The 12,450-nt window shown below is 50.7% G+C and overlaps 2 protein-coding genes across 2 annotated transcripts in view; one reads left to right on the top strand and one right to left on the bottom strand.

Moving 5' to 3' along the window:
* RAD54L (RAD54-like (S. cerevisiae)) overlaps positions 1-3,791 on the top strand; it is a 19,622-nt gene extending 15,831 nt beyond the window's left edge. The window contains exons 14-17 of the mRNA XM_010149071.1: positions 219-297; positions 407-586; positions 1,992-2,155; positions 3,315-3,791. Coding sequence (XP_010147373.1) covers positions 219-297; positions 407-586; positions 1,992-2,155; positions 3,315-3,516 — 625 coding nt within the window. The 3' untranslated portion in view covers positions 3,517-3,791. The remainder of the gene's footprint in view (positions 1-218; positions 298-406; positions 587-1,991; positions 2,156-3,314) is intronic.
* A 1,115-nt stretch (positions 3,792-4,906) lies between these two features.
* Positions 4,907-12,249, bottom strand: LRRC41 (leucine rich repeat containing 41; the record flags this gene model as incomplete). The annotated part of the gene is made up of 8 exons (XM_010149070.1): positions 4,907-5,141; positions 6,280-6,355; positions 7,376-7,498; positions 7,990-8,088; positions 8,403-8,567; positions 9,576-9,821; positions 10,235-11,399; positions 12,179-12,249. Coding segments are annotated over 8 exons (2,180 nt in total), but the record flags the coding sequence as incomplete, so codon positions are not given.
* Between the last annotated feature and the right edge of the window lie 201 nt (positions 12,250-12,450).

Here is a 12,450-nt window from a genome sequence, read left to right as displayed (position 1 = left end):
CTTGTGATCTGTCTTTTACCTCAGATGTTCCTGAATTGGAACTAATGTGGCTTGTGCTTTGGCTCTTGTGGGTTACTCAGAAAAATCTCTGGCCCTCTGCAAAAGCTCTCCAAGCCCAGGCCCTTGTTACAAGGCTGGCTGGGAAAGATTTTTCCCTTTCAAGTAGGGTGCTGTAAAGGTCGCAGCAGTCTGACCGCAGTAAATGCTGTATACTCTAGGTATTTATATGTCCGGCTGGACGGCACCATGTCCATTAAAAAGAGAGCGAAGATTGTGGAGCGATTCAACAGCCCCTCGGTAAGTAGAACCTGCCAGATGTGAGCAGCTCTCCTGCCAGTTCTGAATACTGTGAGTAAAAGTAAAACGCTGCCTCTGTAGTCTAATCCAAGTCTGCCTTTTTCCGCAGAGCCCAGAGTTTATCTTCATGTTAAGCAGCAAAGCAGGTGGCTGTGGTTTGAATTTGATCGGGGCTAACAGACTGGTTATGTTCGACCCGGACTGGAACCCAGCTAACGATGAGCAGGCCATGGCCCGTGTGTGGCGGGATGGCCAGAAGAAGACGTGCTACATCTATCGACTGCTTTCAGTGAGTCTTACTCCCCTCACCTCCTCAGCGGGGAGCCCTTGCTGCCAGCCCAGCTGTGGCTACTGCAACTGGGACCAGCAGGGGAAGAGCCCTTTTGCGTCAGTGACCAGAATTGATTAAAACTTAATTGCTTCCTACCCTTGGATGTGTTGCTGTAGAAAACCATGAAGGTTCAAGCTGGAGGGTCATTACTGCAAGCTTTGGTTTCCAATGCTGACTGGCTTCTGAGGAACTGAAATAACTGTGGCCTTTCAGATAAGATGTTCCTTTGCAGTCATTTAGGCATCTGATGTCTTCAGTTCCGTGGGGTGTCTGATGCGAAGTTGCTGTTTTTCAGTCTGGCTGCAGTCTGGTTTGGTTGGGTGTACATATACTTAATAAACAGCGAGTACACTCCCAGAGTTACAGCAGCGTTTGGAATGGGGCTGCCGGTTAGCAGGTGGGGTAGCTGCTCTGTAAAGGGAAGCACGAAGGAGATTGTCTTTTCAGGCTACCATAGCACTCTGTCCAGCAGTGCCAGTAGTGATGGCTGCTCAGAAATGTCCCCTCTATGCCCTTGTTGACCTTCACCCCTCGTTAGCTCAGGCTGTGGGGTTTTTTGTTTTGGTTTGAGTGTTGTTTTTGTGTGGGTTTTTTTTTTCTGTAAGCTTGTGTTCCTTGATCAATTATTTTACTTTGACAAAGCAAGTGTTCTTTGCCCATCTCCTCTGTATGGTGTTCCACGTTTTCTCTGACCTGGCTGCACCTGGAAGCAGGGCTGTCCTTTGCTTTTAGAACTGGCAAACTGGTCTGCAAATCATGACTAATCACCTTCTTCCTTTGTTTTACATTTATTTGCAGAAAAAAAACATTTTGCTCTTAGGCTTCTGTCTTAAAAGTGTAGCATGCTGGGCTTTCACACATCTGTTCTAGAAGTAGTCATCTCCCTCCAGACAGTGAGTGTGATTGATCCGTGTGGGGGTGAACCAGCAACTAGTGCTGAGCTCGTGTCACCCAGGGCTAGCCCTTCTTGCTGTTTTTTGGGGGGATGTTGTGTGTGTTGGATTTTTTTTTTGTCAAGGAGTGGCTGTAGCTGCCTGGCTCCTTTTCCTCCTGTCAGCACAACCTGGTGTGGTGTGAGCTCCAGCCGTAAGTGGCAGCTCCACCTTTTCCTCATCCATGTCTCTTTTGGATCCACTACTGTAGGCACAGTGAAAGACAAGAAGCAGAATTGGGTTAGGTCAGCAGCCAAATAAGATGATGTTGGAGTGCAGCTGGCAAAACTCGCCTGTCATCTGTACTGGTCTGGCAAGGCACTAAATGGTCCTGACAGCTTGCTGCTGTTTGATCCGTGACGCTTTCCCAATGCAGTGCTCCTTTAACACTAGTGTCCCAGCTGTACTTCATCTCCGACTCTCTCCTGTAGACAGGAACCATAGAGGAGAAGATATTCCAACGCCAGACCCACAAGAAGGCCCTCAGCAGCTGCGTGGTGGATGAAGAGCAGGATGTGGAGAGGCACTTCTCACTCGGGGAGCTGAAGGAGCTCTTCACATTGAATGAGACCACCACCAGTGACACCCATGACAAGTGAGTATACTGAATGACTAATAGATGGGATCAGCAAAAAGCCCCTCCATGGTTTGGGCTACTGGCTCAGGGGTTCCTCAGGCAGCAGGAGGAAGCTTAGAGAGGGAGGGCCTCAAGTACCTCTGCTTCTGAAACTTAACCACCTGGGGATCAGCACTTCCTTGCTGTCTTCCCTTCTTGTTATCTTAGAAAAGCTGTGCTGGCAGGACAACTGAGCAAACTATTTTTGTTGCTGCCTCTGTCTGGAGGCTGTGAAATACTGCAGCTGATGAAAAGAGAGAAATTGGTCAGAGCTGTTCAAACTGGAGCCCAGCTTGGTCCTTCCTTGCTGTTCTCTTGGTGGTTTGTGATCTCCAAATGCTGAACTGCTTCCACTGCCAGGGCTACTCTATCTGCTACGAATTCACAAGGCCAACCCAAGTGCTGTTCTGGAGACTAAAAGAATCCTTCACTGCCTGCCCTTCTCCCCCACCCTGAGACCTGTGGTATTGTAGCCAGCAGAAAGAGGACAGGGAGTGCAGGGAAAAGCTTTGCTGTGAACGTTAAGACTCTTAGTTCAGGCAGGAAGTGAAGAGGATTAGTTTTAAGCTGGCTGCAAGCTTAGCTCTGCGTAGGTATCTTGTCTGCATGTCAACAGGCCTTGCTGGCAGGGCTGCTGCCGCTGCTCTTTGACTCGGCGTGGCAGCTCAGCAGGGCTTCTCCAAAAGAGCCTGAGCACAGCGCAGTGGCCAGGGTGGGAGCCAGCATGGAGCGGCTTGGAGCATGGTGTGTTCGCACAGTCGGGAAGCCTGACACAGCGCTAAGAAGGTGTGAGCATTGGGGGTGTTTGCTTGAGATCTGCCCTGAGCAACATCCCTCACCTTTCCAGGGAATTCCTCTGGGCCCTGCTGGGCTCTTGCCACATGGCTAAACAGGGAGGGCGAGTGCCATTGGAAATGGAGCCCCAGGGTTTCCAGAATAGGAGTCATTCCTTCTCTGTCACACATGCCAGAAGGTGGTTGTGTGTTTCAGTGTAACATGGAGTAATTAATCCTGTCTGAATATCCAGTTGCCAGTGTTGCAGGTGGAGGGAAAGTTCATCCAAATGTCATTGGCTGCATTTTTAAACAGCCCAGAAGTGGGTGAACCTTACACTGGCCTTGGGCTGACTCTGTTCCAGGATCAAATGTCGTCGCTGTGTGAATGGCCACCAGGTACGGCCCCCTCCTGAAGGGTCTGACTGCACCTCCGACCTCTCCCAGTGGAACCACTGTGCCGATAAGCGGGGCCTGCAGGACTCCGTGCTGAAGGCTGCGTGGGATGCTGCTGTCACCTTCACTTTTCATCATCACTCCCATGAGGAGCAGCGAGGGATTCCCTAACAGGTTACTGTCCCCTGTGGGGGCAATGGCAGGCTGCTGTGGCAGTCCTACCCACTTTAACCCTTCAAGGAAAGGGGCAGTGGTAGCAGTACGTGCTGGACTGCTGTGTGGCTGTGGAATAGCAGAACGGTGTGATTTCTAACAGGCTTGAAGGCCCTTGGCATCAGTCTCCCACAACAGCGAGGAGTCTGGCTTTGTCTTTGCTGTTGTGTGCCTGAAAAACAGCCCTTTAGGAAGTGGGAATAACTGGATCTTGTGTGCTCAATCAGATTCAGCACTGGTTCTCATGCTCTTGGTGTCTGTGCCTTCTACTCCGCCAAGTTTTGTCTTCAGGTTTAAGTTAAGCCTGTGGTTTTATAGCACTTGATGTGCATGGTCATGTTTAAGGGAAAACAGCTCTGGCTTACAGCTGGTGACCAGAAACTTACAGGATCCATTTCTGTTGTGAAATGTGATCTTTGCCCATTACTCAGGAACAAGAGGGTTTGTATGTTGAAGATCTGGCGGTAGGAAATCAGGCTCTAGTAAGGTAACTCCATTTCTGAAACCACTTGCTTTGCTTATGGGCAGGATCCCCTGATCTAGCGGAGTGTTTTAATTAGATCACCTTACAAGGCAGTAATAAAATTCACACTTTGGTACATTATGGGTCTTAATTATATTTTTATTATGAAAAGTGTTACAAAAGAAACTATTCAAAACCTCTGTAAAGTGACTGCAGACATTGGAGGGGGGGACATGACTGCAAATAAATAGCAGGCTATTTGGTACATAAAGAATTGTGGTGGTGTTCCAAATGTCAAAGGTCAAGGCTGGGGGCTTTTTTAGCTTGCTTTTTTCTACTCCCTTTTAAGTGGAGGGAGGAGTTGTTATTTCACAGATCACAGAATGCCTGAAGTTGGATGTGATCTCAAGGTCATACTGTCCAGTGCTGCCCTTCAAAAGCAAGGTCACCTAGAGCTGGTTGCCAAGGACACAACCAGATGGCTTTTGAGTCTCTCCAACCATGGAGATGGTCATTAATGAGAGGTTGGCTGAAACAACATGAAACTTGTAACAACACCCAGTGAAATAAATAACTGCTGCTTGTCCTGGGAGCTGCAGGAAGTCACAGCAGCTCACTTGGTATCTGTCCCACTTAAAATATTCAAACTAAGAAGGTGGTAGAAGTTAGATCACCTGGAAGTACAGCTGTTGACCCACAGTCTCTCTCAGTGTCACTTCACTGTGGTGTCCCTTCATCAAATGACTAGAGAAGTGGCAAGAACAACTGTACATACTGCTTGAACCAGGGGAAGAAACCCCCTCCTGTGCTGTGAATTAAATCTTATTGGCCATGGACTGAACCACTTAGTTCAAGCTGATTGGTTTTCTACTGCTCCTGTGTCCATCACATGACACTGATGTAGTCAGCAAAGGCCTGAGAGGAGTCCCACGAGTCGTTGACCACACTGCACACAGCCTTGAGACGCCGAAGTGCTTCTTGGGCTGTTTCAGCATCCTGGTCCAGCCAATTCTGGAAGAGGCGGAGGTGCGTGAATTGAATCTGTCCACCTCTCTGCTGGATGTGGCCTTCCAGCTTCTTTGTGAATTCCAGGAGCCCATCAGGTTTGATGCAATTTGAGCTTTTCAGGGAAAGGAAGACAAAAAAAAAGTCATTAAGAGTCTAGGCTATAATTTGAGCAGTTTAAATTACTGATCCTTCTAGTAACTGCCAGTACAGGCATGAGGATGTTTCAGTGCAAAGTACAACTTCCTTCAGCAATTCAAAGTGTGAGTGGTCAGTCAGTTCTGATGAAAACCTAAACTGAAGCACAGCATGTAAAGGGCTAGAAGCTTTTTAAAACTAAGGTGATAACCACTAACAAGTTAAACTCATTATCCTGGCCTCCTTACTACTGACTTACGTAGGTCCAGCTGTGTCTGTAAAAATGTTGCTGGACCCAAGCTGCTGGCTAAGCAGTGCCTGGGAGCACTCGTCTCATGGCAGCTGTCACCTGCCTGGACCAACCTACAGGTCCCAGTGCAAGCCTCGGCAGCAAGGGATCATTTATCTCTTCCTTCTGAGAAAAGCAGGAGAGCATGTGTCAGGTCCTGGTGTTTCTAGGAGACCAGAAGGTTACTTCCCCTGCATAGATGTCTGAATAAATGTGAAATTGCATGCTGGACTTAATCCTGTGAGAGGCACAATAACAATCAGGATTCAAGGCCATAGTTAAAGAAGTTGTCAAGCCTGTGCAGTCTCAGCAAGCTCAGCCCTTAGGGTGTAAAGAAAGGGGGTAAAATCAAGTAAAACAGCGTTAGTATTGCAGAAGTGTCACCCTCCATGTGCTTTGTGAAGGTTATTGCCTATCGATGGCCGTTCAGGCTCAAGGGGGGAGCAGCAGTTCGGGCTGAAGAGCAAAGACAATGAAAGGAATGCCAAGGCACTCACAGGATCTGACGGGGGCAATGACAGCATTCCCTCCCTGTGCAGGGGCAGTGGGAACAGAGCTAGTCACCCTGATACCGACAGCAAGGGCTTGGAGCAGCTTACCACGGGAGCTGCCTCCCAAAGCTGATTTTAAGATGGAGCTTGACTCATTTAAAAAAGGAATAGTGAGGTGCTGGAGGTCCCCAAGGTTGTATGTGCCCATTACAGCATTCTCTAAGCTTTTCTTGGGCACACATTCCCTTGAGGAAGGAACAAAACCATGCTCAGGCTTCTCCTGCTGTCTGAACCCAGTTCTGGCCCTCCCAAAACAAGACATTTTGGCAGAATACCTGACATCCAGCTGGCAAAGAGAAGAGGAGGAATCTTCAGAGAAAATGTCTGCAAGGGCAACCAGCCTGTGATTCCCTAAGAGGGGAGAAATGTGGGTGTTAGATGCAAACAGGGAACCATCTTTAAGTATTTAAACAGCCACAGGGCTGGGGTAAGAGTGCAGGCAGGAGGCCATAAGCATGTGCACGTGGCACAAAGGGCTCATCTCCACACCCTCTCTCTTTTCCCCTGTGGTGGTCTGAAGTGAGTTCACCCCCAGGGCATTGTATTTGCTGACAGGGCAGTTTGACAGTCTCGTCCAGCCTGGCCTTGGATGCCCCATCCCTGGAAGTGTTCAAGGCCAGGCTGGATGAGGCTTGGAGCAACCTGGTCTGGTGGAAGGTGTCCCTGCCCATGGCAGGGGGGTTGGAAATGGATGGTCTTTAAGGTCCCTTCCAACCCAAACCATTCCGTGATTTGTTTCACTAGAAAAATCCTGGTTTTGTTAGAGGAGTCAATATGAAGTTCTGTTTTTAAAAGCAGCTGAAAGCACAGGGTTACACACAGACCATAGAAATTCCATGTATGTTTTTTCATCAAAAGAACAACAGTATTCTGGATTTACCTGAAATCTATTTCTCAAAACATTTCTGCTCGGCCTGTGATCCAAAAAGCCTATTATTGCTGTAAATTCAGTTCCACTTCTTTGACACAAACCCTTCCTTTACTCATTTCCAACACTTTGGTGGCTGCCAACAGCTTTCAAGGCACCAAATGCCCAAATGTGGGCAAAACCTGTGCCTCTGGATGAAAGGCCCAGCTGCTGTTGAATCTGTTCCTGTTAAAGAGCCTGCTGCAGATCAGTCAAATCCAGAGTCCTGCCCAGAAAAGCAACTGTAATGCCCACTCCTGGTACGCTGCTGAGCACAGCTGAAATTCTGCCTTTCAAAAATGAACCCGATGCTCCTTATTTTGGGGATGAAATCCACTATGTTCGTGCACATACCGAGTTCAGCTCTGAGGTCACCCGCCAGCAACGCTCCTAACTCCAACCCTCAAGTTCTCTCCAGAGCTGGCCTAAGGTCAAGGCCCCACAGCAACGTTCACTGTACGCACCAAGGCGATTCCCAGGCAGTTTGAGGCTCTTCAAAGATGAGTTTCTCTTCACTGTATTGATTATTTCTGACAAAAACTCAGCAGTAGAGCTTTCAAACAGCCGGCAGAAGGAAAATGTGATTTCTACAGAAAAAATGGATCGAGAGTACGTGTTAGTACGCCCTGTGTGCTTCATTATTCCATAATTAACATCCTGCAGACAGTTCCAGCCCCTAATCCGTACGCAAGAACAAAGCTTCCCCAGCAGTGGACTGCATACAACAGCATTGCCACTGTCACAGGGAGAGAGCGGAGATCACATCGTGGGGAGTGGTTTTGCCAGCTGACCCAGTTAAAGGCAGATGTGCTCTGCAGGTTAAAAATCTTTGGTTTACAGCCCAGACTACGGACTCTTCCCTGCAGCCTACGCCAGCCTTGCAGCTGCTCCTCTCTGCCCTGCTGGCACAAAGAACCAGACACCTTCCCACTCTGCCAATGGCTACGGATCCGCTGCAGGCACAGTGACATTTGGCTAAAGCTTACACATCCGGAGATCACCTCTTTACGCATCAGCCAGGCAAAAGCAGGCACCCGCAGCATCTTCCCAAGGAACGGCACCCAGGAGTTCGCTGTACCTTGCAGGACGGGATCCTGAAGCAAGAGCAGCACTTCTTTCTGGTGCTCAGCCAGGTTCACATCGTGAAAGCTCAGTTTCTTCAGATTCGGATTACACTCTGAAAACAAAACAAGTTCTCAGGTCAAGTACTGTACGTCCTTAGATGAAAAGACCCTGACCCAACTACAGCTAATTCCCACAAACTGCATTGGACTGTGGATAATTTATGCTGGATTGTGGGTAATTACAAAGGAACCATTCTGCTGCTCAGGATCATTCACATGCTCAGCACAGAAAGTGGGATGGCTGACACCCATTTCTTTTTCTCAGGAGACTTCAACGTCCACGCTGAAGAAATGGACCCACCTAAGCTGGCTTCATGCTAAAGGACGAGGGAGCTACTCAGTGTGTCGGTGATGGTTAGCAGAGTACCTCTGAGTGCCTCCAAAAGGAGCCCCAGCTCCTGAGAGCCAGGCAGCGTGGCGCTGTCGAGGGACAACTGCTGCAGGGACTTGGACACCTTGAGTACTGGCAGCAGGAACGTGGTGTGCAGAGGTTCCCTAGGGAATCGGATCTCCAGCTGCTCCAGGCAGCTCTCTAAGGGAAGAAAAACAACAATGAAAGAGCTTTGTCTGGAGTGCCAGTCTTCGGTGTAGCTCGGTCCCAGAGCGAGCAAGCAGTCCTTGCACCTATCACTTCGGTTGGCAGAAAATGCCCCTGCAACTCACCCTGCCTCAGAGCCCTAGGGCAGCTCAGACCTACGGTAACGTCAGACACATTTCAGGACTCCTGCCAGAGCACAGGGCCAATTTCTCTTGTGTTCTGGCAGTGGAGCAGCTCTTGAGAATGAAGGTCACACTATGCACAAACCAGCCAGCATCTTGCCAGGGCACAGCTCTTCACTGCCCCCTCCATGTTTCATTCGGCCTTTGCTTGCTGCTTTTCATACAACCATGGAATGGTTTGGGTTGGAAGGGACCTTAAAGACCATCAAGTTCCAACCCCCCTGCCATGGGCAGGGACACCTTCCACTAGACCAAGTTGCTCCAAGCCTCATCCAGCCTGGCCTTGAACACTTCCAGGGGTGGGCCATCCATGGCTTCTCTGGGTAGCCTGTTCCAGTGCCTCCCCATCCTCAGGTCATTCAAGGGCAGCGAGATCTCTGAGCTGAGAACATGCTGCTATAGCTCCCAGACTGTAATCCGGAGGCTTGGGCAGGGCTTTGCCATCACCTGCGCTTCTATGATGATCACAAGATGCTTTCTCTCTGCTTAAGGATCCATCTAAGGCTTAGAGCCTCACAGCCAAGTGGATGGACAAAGCCCTCAACCAGTTTAGAGACCTGGTGGGAGACGCTCCCCGTGGGCTGCACGGACAGTCACTGCTAGCAGGGTACGACTGGCCCCGTACGAAGCTGAAGTTGCAGCAGGCTGGCACAGCACTAAAATGCTTTGTCCGAGCATGTCACAGACTGGAAATGACAAACTGCAACACCATCTAAATCAGAAAGGTGAGGCTGTAATTGCTTAATTACAACATCACTAACACCCTAGAGTTCCAATGTGGATGCCCCATCCTGGTCATTGCTCAGAATCTGTTTCCTACCTGGGATTTCTGCCTCGCTGCAGCTTGGATTTCCCTCTGGCCTGTTCCCCTCCAGCTGGTTTTTGAGGTCGAAGCTGACGGAGAGCGTGTGGAGCTGGGGAAAGGCACTCAGGATGTAGCGAACAAGCTCCATGCAAGGCATGTGGGAGAAGACGTCGCTCACCCGCACCACGCGGAGGTGGCAGTCCGAGTGGTGGGAGAGGGCCCGGAGCCCAGAGAGGATGCAGAAGATGTTGGCGCCCAGGCCTGGAACAGCATTGGTACAGAAAGGCGTTAGCTGTGTCCGTACAGACACAGACGCAGCTGGAGCTGCGCCGATGGCCCAGCAACGTGTGGATAAAGCGGTCTGTGAGCTCAGTCTGTGCCTGCAGGTACTCACAGACCGCTTTTTCCACGCATTCTTGAGCCAGACTCTGTATGCTGGACACGGAGACCTGGCTCTTCCCTTCCCCCTTGGGACAGCGTTTGAGCATATTGCTGAGGGCTGTTTTGCTGTAGAAGAGCCCCGTTCTAACCCTCAAGCAATGGCTCACTAATGCCATTCTCAGGATCAGGTACTGATACCCTTACAAAACCCATTCAGCTGCAAATAAAACCCGAGCATGAAGGCCGACCACTACACTAAGGCTGGAAGGAAACAACCTGTTCACACCACTAACCGTTGTAAGACAGAACCAAGTTTTCTAAAGATACCCAGGAGCTCAGCAGGTTACTCAGAGTCCGACACGTCTCCCCGGTCAAAGGAATGGAGAACAATTCCAGTGTGGACACGCTTCGGAAGCGGTGAGCAGCCTTCAGAGAAAAGATCCCGGCACATCCTCCTCTTTTCTTAGAGCCAGTATGGCCAGCGCATGGAGACCCTGGGGAGGAACTAGTCCAGTTCTCAGCGCTCTCTCCCTCCATGGCGCTGTTTTTGTCAAGTAACCCTGCATTATCCTCTCTAGCAACAGTGAAAACAAAATCATACAGGTCTTCTGGGTCAGCGTACAGTCTCCTGCTTCGTCTGAGGCTACGGCCTTTCTTCCCTACTGCAGATTTTGGCCGCCTGCGTGTCTTTCGAAGAGCGGGGTGACAGGACAGCCGGCGTGAGACACGACGAGAAGCAGAGCCTCCCTGAACGCTGGCATGCTCACAGGGCACCTCACTGCTTGCCTCACCGCACGCCTGGTTTCGCAGGGGAGGACTTCTCGGTCCGGAGAGGACAGAGCTCAGAGGAGTGTCAGCCCTGCATCCATTCACCTCCGCATCAGCCTCCTCCCGCATCCTGGGGGATCTCTTCCGGTTCTCTCCATTGCTCCACTCCCTCTCATCGCGGCCCCTCTCCGCTTGCTCTTGTGCCGACCCCTGGCTTTGGGCTTCGTCCTCCTCTCTGCAAAGGCCGCACAGGCCGCTGTGGTACGTGAGGGCATTTCCCGAGCGCCAAAACCCAGCGCTCATGCTCAAAATGAGAACAAGCAGAACCGTGTCGGGAACAGGCCAGGAATACATGGACACTTGGCTGACAGAGCCGTGGTGAATCAGCCGGTGAAGAAGTAAAACCAGCGAACGCCTGATGGACTGGTCAGAGGAAAGGAGGTGCTGGAATTTCAGGATCTGCAGGGAGCCAGCCAGATTTTCCAGCACTTCCTGGTTGTGCTCGGCTGTGAGCTCCACCGCACCCTGCAGCATGTTGCAGAGGGTAAGCTGGGAAACGTGCGGGGAGCTGTGGAGCAGCGGCGAAAAGTGATGGTCGTTGAGTCGCCAGTCAGAGGAAACATCCAAGACCCCGTGAAGAACGTTTGAGAAGAACGTTTCAAGGAACTTCTTCCTCCAGCAGGTTATATTCTGCAATTAAACAACAGGGTCACATTAACAAAAACTCAACCACAATTTTTCTCCTTCTTTTCAATGACGGCCATCTGCCAACCTGGTCAATGCAGCATCCAAAAAAACCCTTCTGCTGGCACAACTGAGGCTACCTTTGTCGTTCTCAACATCCTTCTTCAGTGTGTTTGTTGAAAAACTGAGTTACTCCCATCGCTTTCTCTTCATCCTGCATCTGGCCTAATTCAAACATGCCCAGTGGTTGGAAGATAAGCCACGTTTCAGCCTACTAAAACCCACACCATCAGGAATTTTCTTCCCAAGCCACTATTTATGGGCTATATTTATATTAGGTTGTCTGCTAACGATTCTTCTGCGCTGCCGAATCAACAGAGCTGCTCCAGTTTTCCCTTGTAAAACCCATCTCCCAAACTCGCTCTCTTCCCTAAGTATTTTTCTAGTGCTTTCCAGGCCATTTTGTGGCCAGTGTAGGTGTAAGCGTGATAGAAGATACTGTTTTTATCCCCCGTTTCCCTGAGAACTGCATCTCCAGGACGGGATTGATTCTTTCAGCAGCGTGTTGCTGTGAGGCAGAGGGTGTACCCGCACGCTACATTTCCCTTTCTGAACCCCGTTTCCCAGAGTGATTGTAACACCAAGCTCCGGAGCTCTACGAACGCCTACAGCCAAGCCCCAGCCCTCTCCCAGAGGCAGCCCGGAGCTCCGGAACCAAACCTCACGGAAGATGACGGGAACAGGGTGCCGATGTCGTGCTCCTCCTACCGGCAGCGTCCCCTCACCTCCGAGTTGGGCGGCCTGGTCTTCATCACGTCGTCCCACAGCTTGCGCCAGATGGGCTGCGTCGAGAGGCCTGGGAGAGAAAAACGATCAATCGGGCGCTTTCGCCCCTTCTCCCCGCCTGACAGCCTGGCCCCGGAGGTCCCCGGGGCGCTGGGCAGACGAGGGGCAGCGCTGGGGGGGCCGAAGACCCGGAGCGTCGAGGAAAAGGCCGGTGGTTTGGGGCGAGGGGAAGAATGCTGCCTTGCAGGGGATGCGGTTCAAATCCGGTGGG

The sequence above is a fragment of the Eurypyga helias genome, unplaced genomic scaffold (genome assembly GCF_000690775.1).
Source record: "Eurypyga helias isolate BGI_N326 unplaced genomic scaffold, ASM69077v1 scaffold33403, whole genome shotgun sequence".
NCBI classification, from domain to species: domain Eukaryota; kingdom Metazoa; phylum Chordata; class Aves; order Eurypygiformes; family Eurypygidae; genus Eurypyga; species Eurypyga helias.
This window is presented reverse-complemented; position numbering and strand designations above follow the sequence as displayed.